Source organism: Myotis lucifugus, unplaced genomic scaffold, assembly GCF_000147115.1.
Source record: "Myotis lucifugus unplaced genomic scaffold, Myoluc2.0 scaffold_207, whole genome shotgun sequence".
Classification (NCBI taxonomy): domain Eukaryota; kingdom Metazoa; phylum Chordata; class Mammalia; order Chiroptera; family Vespertilionidae; genus Myotis; species Myotis lucifugus.
Window position 1 is genome coordinate 1,618,083 of NW_005871255.1, and position 19,247 is coordinate 1,637,329.

At 54.1% G+C, this 19,247-nt stretch overlaps 1 protein-coding gene across 1 annotated transcript in view; it reads left to right on the plus strand.

The window, feature by feature from the left end:
• Positions 1-19,247, plus strand: part of PAPLN (papilin, proteoglycan like sulfated glycoprotein) — a 39,774-nt gene that overhangs the window by 16,212 nt on the left and 4,315 nt on the right. The window contains 15 exon segments of the mRNA XM_023761339.1: positions 6-230; positions 4,339-4,524; positions 4,662-4,717; positions 4,720-4,909; positions 5,820-5,934; positions 6,240-6,378; positions 7,306-7,359; positions 7,362-7,713; positions 8,331-8,465; positions 8,628-8,750; positions 8,954-9,124; positions 9,716-9,853; positions 10,436-10,563; positions 10,684-10,792; positions 12,969-13,135. Coding sequence (XP_023617107.1) covers positions 6-230; positions 4,339-4,524; positions 4,662-4,717; positions 4,720-4,909; positions 5,820-5,934; positions 6,240-6,378; positions 7,306-7,359; positions 7,362-7,713; positions 8,331-8,465; positions 8,628-8,750; positions 8,954-9,124; positions 9,716-9,853; positions 10,436-10,563; positions 10,684-10,792; positions 12,969-13,135 — 2,288 coding nt within the window.

The following is a 19,247-nucleotide window of genomic DNA, read 5'->3' on the forward strand; positions in this document are numbered from 1 at the left end:
GTGAGCCGTGCTGGGAACCCCGTGAGCTGTGATGGGAACCCCGTGAGCCGAGATGGGGACCCCGTGAGCAGTGATGGGGACCCCGGGAGCTGTAATGGGGACCCCGTGAGCTGTAATGGGGACCCTGTGAGCTGTGATGGGGGCCCCGTGAGCTGTAATGGGGACCCCGTGAGCCGTGCTGGGGACCCCGTGAACTGTGATGGGGACCCCGTGAGCTGTGATGAGGAGCGGTAGGATTCCATGGAGGCCAAGAACCAGTGGCCTGGAGTCCACAGCTAACCTGGACTGGGTTCAAATCTCCACTCCATTGCCGACCAACCATGCGGCCTGGGCAACTGCCCCTCCTCTCTGACTGTTTGCCCATCTGTGTAACGGGGTTGGTAAGAGGGACTTTCCAGGCTGTGGGGAGTTGCGTGGCACAGCGCCTGCGCAGTAGTGCTCGAGGAGCTCGAGGAGCAAAGCATGGGCCGTGGTGGCGGAGAGGCTCCGGCCTCAGCCTGGCCCTTGAGATGCATGAGCAGGAGGCCCCTCGGGCTCCTATGATCCAGCTCCCTAGAGCCACTCAGGGCCCCAGGGCCCTGGACACCTTCCTGCAGGGGGGCCCTGAGCCTCCGAGAGGCATTCACACGGCAGAAGGGAAGGAAGCGGAGGGAGACTTCCAGGCCAGGCTGGGTTGTTAGAGAAATAACCTCCACGATGATTTTTTAAAAGTTCTTTCTTGGTGAAAGTATTACATGTGTCCCCTCCCCCGCATTGTCCTCTCCCAGCCTGCCCCTCCCACCCGGCACAGTGGTGGTTGTGGTGTGCGCTCATGGTGGAGAATCTGGAGAAATTAGAGAAACAGTTTATGTAGAGAAGCTTAGGTCGCCTCTGATCCCGCCCAGCAGCGGCTTCGCGTACTTCCTAGTGACGTGTGTGGCTTTGTGTCTGCTTTTCCCCTTTAGGGCCATTTGGTTTGTGACCATTTTTCCAGTCTCATGATTTCTAGGAGCTTCATAGATGCTCATGGCGAGAGTGGGGAATTGCGGGGTTCCCGTTGCTGTAACTGATGCTGTAGTGCAGACAGCGGATGCCCAGGCGGAGGTCAGAGGTCAAAGGAGGAGGCCCATGAGGGTGGGTGCCTGAGTGGACGCCCGGCAGCCTCTGCTTCCTCCTCTTTCTAGACTCCAGAGCAGTGCTCGCCAATGGAAATAGAACGCCAGCCACAGACGGCGTTAGACGTTTTCTGAGACCCACATTAAAAATATAAAAAGAAATAAGTAAACTTATACTTAATAACATATTTTACTTAACATGCAATTCAAATAAAAATTATGAAGGGGACATTTTTGTATTCTTTCTACACGAGATTTTTAAAAAAAATAAATCTTCAGAATTCAATATATAATTTGCACTTACAGCACAGCTCCGTTCGGATGCTAACATTTCACTGGCATAGGCGATCAATGTTTAGGTTTCATAAAATGTGCAGTCGAAAGAGTAGATTGACTATCCAAGTTGTTCCAAACATACTGAGGTGTTTTCCTATAAATGAATCAAGCGTCAGTATTTAAATTTAAGATGAAATGAATCCTGATGAAAGAATGTCAAACTCAGGTTCTCCATCACTCTGGCCACATCCCAAGTGCTCAGTACTCTGCCCTCAGCCCAGGGTGCGAGGGTGGCGACGGGAGGTCTCAGGCTGCGGGCTGCTCAGGGCTCAGATTATTTGGTCAGGAGAGCCCACGGGAGCCATGGAAAGTTCTGGAGGAAGCCGTGACGCCATGAAAGCTGTTGGGGAGGACAAACTGGGCACCTGCCCGAGGGTCAGACTGACGGGGTGACAGCTGGGAGGCAGGAGCCGGTGGGGAGCAGGCCGCAGACATTCCAGTGCTATGAAAGCAATAGAAGTGAAGGGGCAGGTGCTGGCCCAGCAGAGCCTGACCCAGACGGTGTGTGGGGAGGGGTCCCGGGCTCTAGGGGAAGCCCGAACAGATGGATGGGGAGAGTCCACAGGGGAAGCGGAGGCAGGGTGGGCTTGGCAGACGGGTGCCTCTCGCCTGGAGCTGGCAGGACAGCAGGCAGAGTCCCAGGCTGGCTGGGGACTGGGAATTCGGTCTGAGAGAATGTGTGTGTGTGTGTGGGGGGGGAGGGGGGAGTGACAGAACTGGAGGGAGAATTTGAGTCCGGAGAGAGGTTTGGGCCTGGGTGGGAGGGCAATAACACGAAAACAAAGATTTTACTGCATGTCTACTGAAGTCTTCCAACCCTGACTTATTATTTTGTAAATATTCCCTGGGGACTGGCAAGATGCAGTCCACATGGGAATGGAATTTTCACTTGCTTTTTTAATTTTCTTCCATTGTGTAAAAATGTGCTTATTGTGGAAAATTTGAAAAATGCTAACAAATAGAAGAAAGGGCCCCCTCCCCATCCCACCCAGCGCACATGCCCGCACACACACGCACCCACGAAGCCCTTAGAAACGTTCACTCTGAGCGTTTGGGTGTGTTCTGTCTCATTTTATTCATCATTTTAAAAAATTTCCGTTTTCTTAGTCTTTTGCATTTTTCTCCAACATTTTATAATGAAAAACATTTTGAATAACTGTCATGGTGATTGAATGTAATAAGCCATAACATCCACCCATTCTAATGATACAATTCATGATTTTTAGCAAATTTACCCAGCTGAACAAGACAAGGGAAAATTTTAAATATGGAAATTAGAACTGTATAGTGAGGCGCCGTGTACCCACCTTGTAAATTCTACAAGTAATGTTTTGTTATATTTTCTTTTTCCTGTTAAAAAATATTTTTTAATTTCAGAGAGGAAGGGAGAGGGAGAGAGAGAAACACCCATGATGAGAGAGAGAATCATTGACCGGCTGCCTCCCGCACGCCCCACACTGGGATGAGCCCACAACCCGGGCAGGTGCCCCGGACCGGGCTGCTTTTCATTATTCTCTTTCTACTCTTCCCTCGAGCAACCCAATTACTTTTAATACGGACTCTTTTTACTGAGGTAAATTCACATAACATACGGTTAAACATTTAAAGTGTTTGACTCGGTGCTGTTCGGTGGACTCACAGTGTTGCTCAGCCACCAGCTCTCCCCTGGTTTCAGGAATGTTCCTCGCGCCAGAGAGCGCGGTGGACACGCTGAGTCATCACTTCCTGTGAACCCCATGCTCCCCAGTAACCTGATCTGCTTTCTGTCTTTGTGGGTTTGCCCACCCTGGACTGTATCATGGGAAAGGATCCGTACACCTTTAGTGCCTGGCTTCTTTCACTTGGCAGAATGCTTCGGAGGTGCACCAAGTTGTAGCATGCACCAGCACGCCATTGCTTTTTATTTTTTAATTTATTTTTTTTCTTATTGACAGTATTACAGATGTCACCCATATCCCCCCCCTCTACTCCCCTCCAACCAGCCCCCAGCCCCTCCCAGGCCTTCACCACACTATTGTCTGTGTCCATGGGCTGTGCATATATGCATGTAAGTCTTCGGTTAGTCTCTTCCCTCCCACCCCAATGCCATTGCTTTTTATGGCTGAATAACTCTTCTATGGATACACCACCATTTGTCTACCCGTTCATCTGCTGATGGATACTTGGGTTATTGCCACCTTTGGCCGTATCGGGTAGTGCTGCTGCAAGCATTCACGTACATGTTTCTGTGTGGACATAGGTTTTCATTTCTCTCGGGTTGTACCTAGGAGTGGGATTGATGGACTCTATGGTAATTCCAACGTTTAACTTCTTGAGGAACTGCCAGACTGTCACCACAGTGGCTGCACCGTTTTACATTCCCGCCAGCAGTGAGGACAGGCCAGTCTGTCCACATCTTCACCAACAGTTATTATTCAGATTAAAATATATACATATATTCTTATTGATTCTAGAGGAAATGGAAGAGAGAGGGAAAGAGACAGAAACACCGGCCAGGCTATTCAGGTTTCTTTTATTAGAGCCATCCTAGTGGATGCGAAGCAGCGTCTCATCTCGGCTGTGTTTAGCATTTCCTGATGACCAATGATGTTGAATATCTCATGTGCTTTTTGGCCATTTGCATATCTTTGGGGAAATGCCTGTTCAATTTCATTGTTCGTTTTTAAATTGGGTTATTTGTTCTTTCAACAATCCAATTTTAAAAAATTGTGTATGACTTTTTGTCTTTCTTTTATAGTTGGGATCAAACAGATGCTAACTTTATATCTGGCTTCCTTTTTGCTGAACACGTAATATTAGCATTTTCTATGTGATTAAAGGCTCTTGTAAGACGTGGGACAGGTGTCTTATGAAATCACAGGCACCACTCATTTCCCATCCGCTGTGCTGGGTCCCCCCGGCCTGCCTGACCAGCGGGTGGGAGCAGATGCCGGTCAGGGCGGGCCATGGCTCACGCCGCTCCTCTCCTCCACCCTCTGCATCCCACCCCGGCAGCCGGCTCCCCAGAAGCCCCCAGCGGGCAGGACGTGCACACCAGCTTCAGGGCCCCCTGGATGTCTTTGGGCCCTCGGGAGGCCCCCGCTTTGGGTGAGAAGCTTGGCAGAAGCCCCCGACCCAGGGCCCGGGAGGTGGAGGTCGGGGGTAGGGGTGAGTGGCTTAGGAGGGATGCAGAGAAGGGGGTCTGATGTGGACACATCATGTGTCTTTGCTTCCTCGTCTTTCTAGATCCAGAGACCAGTGGTGGGCCACCCCGGAGCAACCCTCAACTCTGGGTAACCCCAGAGAAGACCAGGACCCCACCTGCCAGCCCCACGCCCAGCCTCTTCTCTGCAGCCGTCCCCAGAACAGCAGCCCCTGTGGTCTGGCTCGGAGCCCCAGGACTGCAGGCACAGCCCCCACGGGTGCTGCCCCGATGGCCACACGGCCTCTCTGGGGCCGCAGTGGCAAGGCTGCCCCGGGGCCTCTTGTCAGCAGAGCAGGTAGGTGCCTCTTCCTCCTCACCAGGTCAGAGAGGCGTGTGTGTGTGTGTGTGTGTGTGTGTGTGTGTGTGTGTGTGTGTAGGGAATGGGGGGGCGGGCAGGACAGCCTCTCAGAGAGGGTGGGTGGTTTGCCGAGCCCAGGAATGGGACCACAGAGGTGGTTGCAGCCTGACTGCCTCCTCTGGCTGCGCTTCCTTGTGCTGTGCGTGCGGGTGGGGGTGGAAGGCCTGCTTCCTCTGCAGAGGCTAGCTTGGAGCTGTCGCCTGAGGCTCTGGGAGGCACATGGGGTTGGGTATCAGCTTTCAGTCCAAACCAGGCCCCCACTCCCTCAGGGCTAAGGTACTAAGGACCCAGACTTTGGGGCCAGCGGCCTGGGGGTGACTCCCAGCTCAGCCGCTTATTAGCTGTGTGCTGGGTGACTGGGACAAGTGACTTCACCTCTCTGATCTTGGCTTCCTCTGCTGAGAACTGGACAGTCACAGCCATTAACTGGGGTGACTGAGGATGAGACCGGTCCCACAGTGCCTGGCACAGGGACGGTGCTCTGCTCCGATCTTCCTTTCACCTTCCCTCCCAAGTCCTGGCTGTGGGGAGAAACGAGTGCCGGCAGGCCCGGCTCACTCCCCTCCTCGCTCTGGTGGTGGGATGTGTGAGTTGAGGATTTGCCAGTTATCAGGGCTGCACCTCTGCTTACTGTGTCAGTGTTGCCCTCCCTGCTGGCCGCTCAGTGGCTGGTAGACGCCGAGTCTGGGGTAGGTATGCGCGATGGGATGCCTTGCATTCAGGGACGCGGCCTCTCCTACTGGACCCTCCCCTGGTCGGCCCCCGGTGCAGGGAGTCCGGGGTGCTGGGAGCTCAGGGTCCCTGGAAGGGACTAGGTGGTGAGGAGAGGGCTGTGATGTCTGCCTAGGTATGGGTGCTGCCCTGACGGGGTGTCTGTGGCTGAGGGGCCCCATCAAGCTGGCTGTGCAAAGTCTAACGGCGACGACAGGAGGAGGTCGGGGTCGAGAGCAGTGGCCTCCACAGTGAGTGTCCCGTTCACGTGTGGGCGGGAGCCCAGCCCGGAACCTGCTCTGTGCCACGGTGCGGCTCTGGCCTTGGAGGGAGGAGGTCTCTGAAGCCTGTAGGCCTGGGTCGTCCTCTCGAGGACACAAGCTTCAGAGATGGCCTGGGGCTGGGGGTTTCGTCTGCTGTTCTCGGGCCTCTGATCTCCCCCCAGGGCTGGGTTCTGCACTGGGGGCTCACAATTGTCTCTCCCGCTCCCTGCCATCCTCTCCCGGGCCCCCGAGAGCCCACCAGGAACCTGATCTGTTCCCAGCTTCTTCCCCAGGTGCCCCAGGCCCACCAGCCCCAGGCCCAGCAGAGTGAGCCCACTGAGTGCCGGGGCTCCCAGTTTGGCTGTTGCTATGACAACGTGGCCTCGGCAGCAGGCCCTTTTGGGGAAGGCTGTGTGGGCCAGCCCAGCTACGGTGAGTGGATGCCCTTCCTCAGCCCGGTGGGCAGCTCTGGCCCCCACTCAACGCCAACGACCTTCCTGGGCTCAGTGGTTCATTCATTCTTCCACCAGGATATGCCGACCGCCTCCTAGATGCCAGGCCAGGGAACAGCAGACTGTTCTCATTCCCAGCGGTTTGCACTTGAGGCCGCCTGGCTGCCATGGGGGTGGGGGAGAGGATCCCACAGAGGAGGCAGGGGTGGTGTAGGTCAGTGCCGGTGGATGGGGTGTCCCTGCCCTGTCGGGCGAGTCCTGGAAGGAGGTATTGAGGCTGGAGCAAGGGATGCATGGATGGAGATTCTGGGGACCCACACGGAGATGCTGAAGGCCAGGCAGGCTGGGGGTCAGGGCCTGCAGGAGGCTTTAGGCAGGGGCCAGCCACGGTCACGTCTGAACGTGGAGAGTGGAGCCGGCTGTGCTGGGCGGGGAGGCTGCTAGCATAGGCAGGTGGGGCTGGAGGCATCTTCAGAGGCTGGCGAAGGGGCCTGGGCACAGGGTGGCCCCTCGGTGGCACCTGCACAGGCTCCTGGAGCTCAGGGCTGGGTCAAGCCCTCGGGTTGCTCTGGGTGTGGACTCCATGGGCCTGGTCAGGGATGGGAGGGGCGTGGGGGAGCCGGTCCCGGGAGCTCCCAGGCCTGACTCTCTATAAGGCTCTGGTTCTGTGGGTGGAGGTGGCCGGGCTGATTGCGGAGGCTGCTCTGTGCCCAGGGCAGGTCAGGGAACAGACTCTGCCCCAGGGCCGGGTGAGGGCCGGGTGAGGGCCGGGTGAGGTCCCGGGCAGGGGCGAAGGCTGCTCCATAGACGGGAAGGGCTCCTGTCTCCGAGGGGATGTGGGTAGTTCTGGGCAGGGCTCTGCTGGGCCGCGTTGCCGCCTGAGTGACATGCGTGCTCCTGCCCTCAGCATACCCCGTGGGGTGCCTGCTGCCCAGCGCCCTCGGCTCCTGCACAGACTGGGCCCCCGCTGGTACTTCATCGCCTCTGTGGGCCGGTGTAACCGCTTCTGGTACGGCGGCTGCCACGGCAACGCCAACAACTTTGCCTCGGAGGAGGAGTGCATGAGCAGCTGCCGGGGGGCTCAACACGCGCCCCGCCAACCCGAGCCCGGGGCCGCTGGCCAGAGCACCCACAGAGCTGGTGGTGGCAGCAGTCCGGGAGGCCAGCGGGAGGCCGGCCAGCACAGGCCCGGGGCCGTGCACCACCCCCAGACCTCAGGAGAACGGCCCTGGGGCCCGGAGCTGGGGTCCAGCACCCCTGGGCTGGGCGGAGATGCTGGGCGGCCAGCACCCCCCTCCCACAGCTCCTCCTCCAGGTGAGCCTCGCCTTTCCCAGGGACGGGGAGAGGGACCCGGGCCAGGGGCCGAGCCGTTGGATCTAAAACCCCGAGGCCAGCAGGCCCTCCCTCCCCATCCCGCCTGGAGGCCTCGACACCTGGGGACGCGCAGGCAGCCAGGAGCTGGCGGTGCCCGGATTCGCCAGCGGACCTTGCCAGTGTCCCCAGGGTCTGTCTAGTTGGGCTTCATGACTTGCCTGTGAAATGGTGACACTGGCTCACAGTCAGGGTGGGCTCCACTTATTCACTGCTCTTGGGACTGTGTCATAGTAAGGAGAGATTTGGGAAGATTAAAAACAAAATGCAGCAGGAGCGTGTTGGTCCTCACGGGACTCTGGCCTGGCGGCTTCCCGCCCTCTCCACGCCTGGGCTTTGAGCCGCCCCTGCTGCTGTCAGGGCCAGGCCGAGGGGCAGTGCTTGGGCTCGGGGGGAGGATGGGAGGGCAGATTCCCGAGTCCATGGGCTTCTGGAGCTTGGCCTCCCAGGACGCCCGCTGGCCCCGCACGTGCCCGTGACGGGATGGGCCACACTGACGAAGGGGCCCTGGTCGTGGCAGGTGTGCCAGTAGGACAGGTCCTCACCGCCCACCTTTCCAGGGTGAGCCTGGCCGGCACGGAGCCCTTTCTGGTGCAGGCGCCCCTGGGGCGGGAGGTGCGGCTCTTCTGCCCGGGTGTCGCCTCCATGGACCCCCCTACCAGGTGGCAGAAGGACGGGCAGCCCCTCTCTGACAGGTGTGTGTGGGATCCTCCCCAGGGCAGCCCCTCGGATTCCCCTGGGATGGGGGGTGAGCGGGGGCTACGGTCCCCTCCGGTGGAGCACTGAGGCCTGAGGGGCGTCGGGCTCGTTGCTGCCCTCAGGAGCCCAGAGCTCAAGCCCCCGTTCCACTCACTCAGACACAGGCCGCAGCCTGATGGCTCCCTGGTCATCAGCCCCCTGAGGGCAGAGGACGCTGGCACCTACAGCTGTGGCGCCAGGCCAGGCCGTGACTCTCCGAAGATCCAGCTTCCGCATTACAGGTCTCTGTCCTCCCCCAATGGGTCTCAAGGGCCCCAGGGGGGAAGGGACTGGCTGAGAGGGCCTGAGCCGGGCACCCCTGGGCCCAGGCATGCCGGGCAGGGACCATGGACTCAGGTGGCTGGGGTGGAGGGCTTGCTCCTCGTGGCCCTCATTTCTCCACGTTCACACCCTGGCCTCATGGCCGACCCCCCCGCCCCCCCAGCTCACTCCTTCCTCCTCCTGGCCTCATGACAGGGGGTGACGTGACCGTGCCAAGGCACTTCCCTCAGACCAGGGACCCCGCCCCGGGCCACCGTCCTCAGGACTCCAGCCTAGGGAGGGATGCTGGGGGCCTGGGGGCCATCTCCTCTCCTCACCCAGGGCCTTCGACCAGGTAACAGGGCAGCAATGCCTCCCCCATGAGGTCCAGGGTCCGTGGAGATCAGTGGATGGGGGAAGGGAAGGCGAACGGGTCCCCAGGCTGGTGTGACCAGGCTGGCTGGCCCCTGCTCAGGGCTCTGCAAGGTGAGAACTAGAAAAGCATGGCTCCTGAGCTCAGCCTCTTGAGGAGGAACAGTGGGAACAGGGCAGGGCTGTGGCTCAGGACTCAGGAGCTGCGGGAAGGGAAGAGAGTCAGGGTCAGGGCCCAGGACAGCTTTGAAGAAGAGCACGGTTTGCAGGGGGTGCGGGGGGCTAAAGGGAACCCAGGCCAACAACCTCGAGTCAGATGTGTGGGGTGCGGAGGAGACAGTCTGAGAGTCTGGGGGGAGGGGGGAGGAAGGGGAGCTGGCCATTGGACTTCGCCCCAGTAGTTGTTGATGGGCCCTTAGCAGAACAGAGGGGTGGTTTTAGGAAGCTCAGTCTGGCTGGAGAAGGAGGGGCCATGAGGCTTGCGCAGAGGTCCCGACCCCATGCATGGATGGGAATGGGGGGGGCAGGGGGGCAGCAGCAGGGGCCCTCAGGGCTGTGGGTGCTTGTTCTGCAGGCTGCGCCTGGACCAGAGCCAGCCCGGGGTGGTGGACGCCCATCCCGGCCAGCGGATCCGGTTGACCTGTCCCTCTGAGGGCTTCCCACCCCCAACCATCGAATGGCAGAGAGATGGGCAGACCCTCTCTTCTCCCAGGTCTGGTCAGCGCCTCTCCCCGCCCTGCCGGCCCCACCCCACCCTGTGCAGGCCCGCGGGGGAAGGAGCTGCCAGCAGTCACTGGCCAGTCAGGGGCTCTCGAGATGGAGCTGCTGGGCAGAGGGCTCCTTGGGCCTTTGCAGAGCAGTCAGTGGACAGAGGAACAGGGCAGCGAACAGGCGGTGGCTGGGGGAGGAAGGAGGCAGGCACAGTCCTGGCTGTCACAACGGCTAACGTGGCCCCACGTGAGCGTGAGGCCGGTCTCCACCACAGTCTGCAGAAGAGCCACATAATTCTACTCCATTTTCACACAGAAGCTCAACACCACACAGCTCTCAGTGGCAGGACCAGGATGTGAGCCCACTAAATGAGTGGAGCAAAAACTGGAAACACATTATTTGTGTCAGAAAACGTGAAACGATTTATTGCCGGGGTTAGGAGTCAGGCACCTTCGAGTGAATGAGAGTGCTGGCAGCTGGCTGCCCACTGGCCCTGTCAGACCCACTCCCACCTGGAAAGGAAGACCCCCCCCCCGTCTCCATCTGCAAGGGCTGGAGCCCCCAACTCTGCTTGGTTCCCCAGACACCAGCAGCTGCCCGATGGCTCTCTGGTCATCAGCCAAGTGGCTGTGGAAGATGGTGGCTTCTACGCCTGTGTCGCCTTCAATGGGCAGGACCGAGACCAGCGTTGGGTCCAGCTCAGAGTTCTGGGTAAGGTGCAGTGGGAGGGTGGAATGGAAGGGTGACTGGGGCCAGTGGCCTGGGAGGGCAGGTGGCACAGGTTGGGCAGGCTCGGCATAGTGGCTAACGGTGCCCCCTCCTTGGGCCCAGGGGAGCTGACGATCACAGGGCTGCCCTCTACGGTGACGGTGCCAGAAGGTGACACGGCCAGGCTGCTGTGCGTGGTGGCAGGAGAAAGTGTGAACATCAGATGGTCCCGGTAAGGCTCCGTTCCAGACCCACACCCGAGGCTGCACAGCCCGAGCACAGGCGGTCCACCTCTCTGCAGGATGCTGCTGTCCCTGCCGTCCCCACCCCCTTCTCCCACTCCTGCCGCCAGGCCTGGTGCCTACACAGTGAGGCCCCATAGGACGGCTCTCTTCTCTTAGCTGGGCCATACCAGGGTTTCTCAGCTCCGGCACTGGTGCCAACTTGGACCCGATAATTTTGGGCTATCCTGTGCAGTCGGATGTCTAGCATCATCTAGCTCAGTGATGGCGAACCTATGACACACGTGTCAGAGGTGACACGCGAACTCATTTTTTTGGTTGATTTTTCTTTGTTAAATGGCATTTAAATATATAAAATAAATATCAAAAATGTAAGTCTTTGTTTTACTATGGTTGCAAATATCAAAAAATTTCTATATGTGACACGGCACCAGAGTTAAGTTAGGGTTTTTCAAAATGCTGACACGCCGAGCTCAAAAGGTTCGCCATCACTGGTCTAGATTCTAGGCCATCGCCCACTAGGTGCCAGTAGCACCTCCTCACAGGTCATGACAATAAAAAATGTCTCCAAATGTTGCCCAAATCTTCCCTGGGGTTGAGAACCACTGGGCCACACTCAGCTTTGGGGACTTCAGTAGCCTTTTTAGGACTTGCGGGTCCGATTCGCTCATCCAGCGCACACCTTTTGCCTTCCTCCTCCTCGCAGAGTTGAGTAGACTGGCTTTGGGGATCCCGGATCCTCAGAGCCCCCAGAAACCCTCAGGCGGGAGATGCCCAGCGCCCCTGAGCGCTGTCTGCGCACTGCAGAGCGAGGCCGACTCCCCGCTGGGAGAATCAGGAAGGGGCGGCCATGTGGTGACTGGCTGGGCCTTGGAGGCTGAGGAGGGGAAGGATGTTCTTCGTCAAGTGAAGGGTGATCCCAGGACAGGAATGGCCCTCACCCTGGACGAGGCTTGTACCTTCACCTTTGCCTCCCCCGGCTCTTCCCAGTGGGGACACGCTCAGGACTCCCCGTGTTTCCCTGAATCCGGGTCTTTGAGCAGTTTCCTCTTCACAGCACCTCTGTTTATAGCATGTCTCCACCTGTCCACCCACGCAGCCCTCGAACGGGGGCCTCACCTCCACCCCTGGCCAAGGCCCCCAGCTACTTCCCTGCTCCTAAATCCTCTGGACACATCCCAATCCCCACACGGCCTGTGCCCTTCCTGCTTCTTTCCCGCTGGCTCATCGCCTCATAGCCACCCCTTAGGAGCCAATGGCCCTCAAGGTCTGGCCTTGGTCCTCGGTTTATCTAACGTCGCCTTCGGCAAACATGCAGACACACGTTTCCGGACCACCCAGTGGTGATGCATGACCTGGGTCCCGACCTCAAACCCGATGCCTCCTGGTATCTCACAGGCACCCGAATGCAAAATGGTGGACAATAACCTCACCGTTCACCCCTCATCACTGTCTTGGGTCTCCCATGGTGGAGGGGCACCGCCATCACCCAGCACCCCAGCCTAGAAACCGCTATCCTCCTCCATTTCTCCTCTCCCACACCTGACCCTCCTCCCAGTCCTTTATTGCCCGTGTCATCTACCTGTGCAGCAGCCTCTGACCTGGTCTGTTTTCAGGCTTGTCCCCCAGCCTCCACTGCAGTCAGAGACCCTTTCAAAGTAGATACCATGTCAGTCCTGTTACCCCCTGGATCCAGTCCACTCTCCTGACCAGAGCCGCGCCCCGGCACGGCCTTCCTCCAAGCTCCCGAGTCCCCATGCTGCCCTCTCCTCAGCCAGGGGCAGCCTCCTCATCCTCAGGCCAGTCTCCCCCAACACCTGCACCCCGACCCCAGTGCCTGGGGGTGGGGAATGCTGATGTGCTTCATCCAGCACAGGGCCCAGCACCTCCTGGCTGCCTGCGTCCCTTGTTAATGGAGTGTGGTTCCTGTGGGGCGGAGGCACAGTCACAGCCCTCAGCGCTGTGCTCGGTTGGTGTGTGTGTCACTTTTTGAGTTCTTTCGCTTTGATAATGTCCTGTCTGTTGGGTACCGTCCCACCTCTTCTGTGAGGTGAGGGCCAGCTGTCTGTCCACAAAGAGGGAGCAGCTGACTCTGGAATGGTCTTGGATTGCCTCCCCCCCCCTGCCTCTTGGCCCTGGACAGCTCTCACGTCCTCTCCCCTCCAGGAACGGGCTGCCGATACGGGCCGATGGCCACCGTGTCCACCAGTCTCCAGATGGTACTTTGCTGATCCACAACCTGCGGGCCGGGGACCAGGGCTCCTACACGTGCAGCACCTACCGTGGCAGCCAGGCAGTCAGCCGCAGCACTGAGGTGAAGGTGGTCCCACCAGGTAGGAAAGGCTGCTTGTTCCCGAGCAGCCTCTGCGGTCCCGGGAACTCTGGTCCGAGTCCTGACTCACTCTGCCAGTTCCTGGAAGTGTGACTCGGGCAGGGGCTTGGCCCCCTGAGCCTTCCTCTCCTCACGGCCCGACAGGCTATAGTGAGGATGAAGGAAATAAGTGGATGACAGGCATCTGCTAATAGCTTAATAGATGATGCTATACATCATTTTTTAGACTTACTGGTTTTATTTTGAGAAACAGGACTGGAAGTTTATAATACTTAAGGCAGGTCATTAAAATCTGTCCATTCTAATTAGGGCGGCAAAACATGGTCCTACGATTGGAAAGTGCCTGGAAAGTGCCTGTAAGGCCTTTGATCATATGCCCAGAAAGGAAAGGCAGGGATTAGTGCCGCCATCTTACAAGCGAGACACTCAGCGGGAGAGCTCCAGGGATGCTGCCACAGGTCATGCAACAGATTTGTGGCCAAGATGGCGCTAATCCTCATACTTAATGTTCTTTTCACTAAACTATTACACCTATAAGTGGGCAGAATTTTCCTTGCGTTATTTAGTAAGTTGATATGTCAGCCTTATATTCTCTAGCTCTTGCTCTAAGTTGTTATTAAATCTAAATACCATGTTTTAAGATGCATTTTCATACCACTAAGGAAAAAAAGGCTAATTCAATGCTAAGACACCATTAATTAATTTGCAGTCCAATTTGACAGGTGTTAAAATATGAAAATAAGTGCATCTCAGAATTGATGAAACAGCTTGTGGTTTAATCTTCAATCTCACAGGAGCTGTGTGTTCAAATAAGCCAGAGGGGCGGGGGGCTAGGGTGGGGAGGATGGTGATCTGTGTCCTGCGCCCAGTGTGCCCTCCATGTACCCTCCATCTGGGCTCACTGAGCAGCAGGGCTGTGCCCGGGGCTGGGAAGAACGTGAGGGGGGCACGCGCCTGGCTGCCAGAATGAGGGTGGGGACTGGTCAGTGCTAGGGGCTGAAAGTCTGGTAGAAGTGTTGCTTAGGGAGTTGGACTAACACTTGGCCTCCAGTTTGTGAGCTCCTTAGAACAGCGACCTGGACCCATGTCCCCGGAGTCCAGCACAGGTCTTGGCAGCACCAGGTGCTCAGATACTTGGTGACAGCCTCCTACTGCAGGAGCTACTTCCCGCCTCCAATGATGCCCAGCAAACCCATCTCTTGTCTACATAATAACCAAGCTTACCAGACTTGAGACAAACCAGAATACAGATTTATTTGACAGAGAGCCGTTAGGAGGACCCTGACGGTCGTGATTCTGTAGATACGTCTGTATGGGAAACTTGCTTGAAGGCTGGTGGGACTCCATGCTGAAAGGTCTGCTGTGACCTGCCTCTTGGAAACAGCACTATGGCCTCCGTTGGCCACTTTTCTCCCACCCGTGCTGGACTACCGTGTTGCTAATCTTAGATATTTTGGGGGCATCTTTCTTTACTAGAAGTGGCCTCCCTCCTAACTGTATTCATTCCATGGATTAGGCTGCAGCCATTTTTTCTTTGGGGGGTGGGGTTTCACCTTGCCCTAGTCACGGTTTGGTGGCGAACACTGAAATTAGTGTTAGCATTAGGGCGGGGGTGGTGCTTGAGCCAGTCACCCTCTAGAGCAAGCATGTCAAACTCGTGGGCATGCGGCCCAGCCAATATAACGGTATGTAAGAAACAGTTTAATACAAATTTCATAACTTAATTTTTACAATATCCTGTTATACATAATTACCAAACTACAACATTCACTAATGACTGATTACTATGATCGTGTTGCATTCATTTCTCTTATGTGCCTTACGTGCACCATTTCTCTCCACTAATACTAGCAGTGAATATTTTAGCAGCCGATTGCCACGTCATTAGTCTTGGACTAACTTGTTTGGTGTGCGCAACAGGAAATATTTCGCTTTCGGAGAACCAGAAAAATAGGTTTATTTGCGTTATTAATTTGTGCAGTTATTCAGTGCCTGGTAAGTTAATGTTCAAGAAAAAATATTTTACTAAAATGTTCTATTATGTTAACGATTGCTCATTTATTTCAGCCCTGTGTATTCAGCATGTTTCTATGAAAACTGAAGCTTTTGTTTTTTTGTGGCCCACATAAACTTAAACCTAAACCTTGTTTATTTGGCCCGTGTTAGCCTTTGAGTTTGACATGCTTGCTCTAGAGCAGTGGTTCTCAACCTTCCTAATGCCGCGACCCCTTAATACAGTTCCTCATGTTGTGGTGACCTCCAATTTCATTTACAAATTGAACATAATTAAAGCATAGTGATTAATCACAAAAACAATATGTAATTATATATGTGTTTTCCGACGGTCTTAGGCGACCCCTGTGAAAGGGTCGTTCGACCCCCAAAGGGGTCGCGACCCACAGGTTGAGAACCGCTGCTCTAGAGTAATAGAGCAGGGGACATACTTCTACTGTGAGGACTTATTATTTTTGCTTAAAATATTGTTTAGAAATAGAAAATAGTACAGGGAAAAAACACAGTTAAACACTCGTGCCCATTGCAGATGGGGAAACAGAGAGCTTAAGTATCTGCCTAAAGTCAGCCAGCTGGCAAGTGGGAGAGCCAGGACTGCGCCCCGGAAGTCTGGCTCTGGAGCGGGTGTGCTTAATCTCTATAGTCAATGGTCATTTTGTTGTACTTTGGGATAAGCCTTCCCCGAGGTCCAAGAGGTTTGACTTTAGGGAAAGTGCTACTCAGGACCAAGCCAAGCGGGGAACAGCCCCTTCCAGAAAGAAAAAGGAAGTAGATAGGCCACTTGGGCCCTAAGATGAAGCAGCAGACGGAAACTCTCGCAGTTTGTAAGATACAGAAACTCCTAGTAAATGCCAAGGAGGGGACCAGTGCTCTGTGCTCAGTATTAGAGCATTGCTCACAAGACCGTTTTCCTGTCACCTTGACTAACTCGTACTGCTTTCTCAGGGCGGGAGAGGAAAAACAGGGAAACAAAGTGACTAAGATAAACTGGGACTACTGAATAAACAAAACTTTGAGGTGGGAGGAAACCAGCAGTGAGAGAGAGGACAAAACAGCACTTGCCAACTCAAAATTTTTCTTTAGGGCTGATCCTACTCTTTCTTCTTCCCAATCTAAAGGCCAAGGCAGAGGGCATTTAGCTTGTCAGGTCTCAACAGTAAGGGTAGGGAGTTAACTTCGAGATGTTTAATCATCTAGTCAGTCAATGCTTGGGAGTCTGCAATGGGCTGTGCTGAGGTGGCAGAAGAATAACGGGAGGACCATTGCATGCTAAAGCAGGGCCAAAAATGGGTGGAAAATGACTTCCAGTCAAGATGGCAGAGTAGTTAAATGCTGTGCTCATCTTCCCCCACGATCACATCAAATTATACCTAAATTAGAGAATCGCCTGAAGAAGAGGAAACAGAACAGAAGTCCTATAACTAAGGATATACAGAAGCAGCCATGACGAGACTGGTAGGAGAGGGCAAGTCCCACACCCAGCCAGCGAGGTGGGAGGCGGGTGCCAAATCTGAGCTCTCCATTAACCTGGCCAACACTGTTTGCCCCAACCAACTCATAGCCAACCTAAGCCGCTTCCAGTGACTTTTCCACAAAAGCAGCTGTCCTTGCTGCAAACTTTCATAAATCTCCCAAAGGTCCAGAAACCCAAACAAACAGCAGCTGGTCTTGGTGTGCCCTGTAGCTCCCATTATGTGGCCCAAGCCTGGCATAAGCTGCAGCCCATGCTGGCCTGGAGTGTAGCTTCAACTAAGTGGCCACAATATGGCACTATGGCAGCTGGCCTCAGTTCGCAGCTTAGCCTCTCCTGGGTGCCCCCAAGCCCAGCACAAGCAGCAACCAATCGCAAATCACTTTGTAGCTCCCATTAGGCAGCCCCAAGCTAGGCACAGATGGCGGCTGATGTTGGCCTGCACCAGAGCCCTTCCCAAGAGCCTCCAGAACCAACACAGCCAGTGGCCAGCTTCAGACCACACCAAAGTACCACCCAGTCAGTTCCACAAACTACACACGGGACGAGCAGACTTGGCTGGCACAAGAGATCTGCTAAAGCAACTCCTGCTCCTGGGGTCAGCCCCTACAGCTTTTCTGTAGTCGTGGCCAGTCAGCCTGAGGGTCGATCTCACCTACTGACATGCCAACAGCAATCAGGCTCAACTACAACAGGAGAGCAAACACAACCCACATAAGGGACACTCCTGCCCAGCTCAGGTGAATAAGGAGACTGCTCCACTGGTCCTCACAGGACACCTGCTACATAAGGCCACTCTGCCAAGTCTGGGAGACAAAGCAGACCTACCTAATACATAGAAACAAACACAGGGAGTCAGCCAAAATGAAGAGACAGCCATGTTCCAAATGAAAGAACAGGACAAAACTCCAGAAAAAGAACTAAATGAAATGGGCACAAGCAATCCACCAGATAAAGAGTTCAAACACTGGTTATAAGGATGTTCAGTGAGCTCAGTGGAAGAATAGATGAACTCAGTAAGAACCTCAACAAAGAGATAGAAATCATACAAAAAAAAGAACCAGTCAAAAGTGAAGACTACATTAGAGGGAATCAACAGCAGATTAGATGAAACACAGAATCAGATCTGGAAAATAAGATAGTGAAAAACCAAGAAAAAGAATGAAAAAAAATTTGTGTAAGGGACCTTTGGGATAAACCAACATTTTTTTTTTTTTGAGAGAGTGGAAGGGAGGGGAACAGACACATCAATTGGTTGCCTCCTGCACATGCCCTTCACCGGAATCGAACTCAGGACCCTTCAGTCGAGGGCCAACACTCTATCCACTGAGCAAAACTGGCTAGGGCAGGATAAACCAACATTTGCATCCTAGGGGTACCGAAGCAGAAGAGAGCAAGGGATTGAAAATCTATTTGAAGAAATAACGACAAAGGACTTCTCTAATCTGGCAAAGGAAATAGACATACAAGTGCAGAGTCCCAAACAAGATAGGCCACACCAAGACACATTATAATTAAAATGCCAAAGGTGAACGACAAACAGAATCTTAAATGCAGCAAGAAAAATGCAGTTAGTTACCTACAAAGGTGGTCCCATAAGACTGTCAGCTGATTTCTCACAAGAAATTTTACAGGTCAAAAGGGATTGGCAAGAAATATTCAAAGTGATGAAAAGCACAGACTTATAACCAAGATTACCCTGCAAAGCTATCATAGGAAATAAAAATTCTCACTGACAAAGGCAAACAGTATTAAGGCAGTGGATCAACAGCTAGTACAAAGGTTAAAAGCAGAAGTAGGAAGATCATGTGTAATTACAGTAATAAAATAAGGGACACACACAAAGGAAGTAAAAAATGACCATAACATAAACGTGGAGGTGGTGGGTAAAAATTATAGTCATTTTAGAATGTGTTTGACTTTAAGCAACCATCAACTTAAAATAGACTGCTATAAACATACGGAAGCACATGGTAACCACAAACCAAAAATCTACAAGAGATATGCAAGAAATAAAGAGAAGGGAATCCAAACATGATACTACAGAAAGTCACCAACATATACTTGTAAGAGAGCAAGAGAATAAGAAAGGAACAGCGAAGAACTACAAAAACAATAACATGGCAATAACTACATACCTATCAATAATTACTTTAAATGTAAATGGACTAAATGCTCCAATCAAAAGACACTGGGTGACTGAATGGATAGAAAAACATGACCCACACGTATGCTGCCCACAACGGACCCACTTCAGCTAGAAAAACAAGCACACAACGTAAAGGGATGGAAGAAGATATTTCATGCTAATAGACACCATCCCAAAAGCTGGGGGAGCAAGACTTAAACAAGATCAACTTTAAAACAAGGGCTGTAACAAGAGACAAAGAAGGGCATTTCATAATGATAAAGGGATTAATCCAACAAGAAATTATAAATGACACATTAGACCAGATGGATTTAATTGACATTTTTAGGACATTTCACCTTAGAGCAGAATATATATTCTTTTCAAGTGCACACAGAACATTTTCCAGGATAGCCAACATGTTAAGCCATAAAAGAAGTCTCAATAAATTAAGAAAACTGAAATCATATCAAGCATCTTTTCCAATCACAATGGTATTAA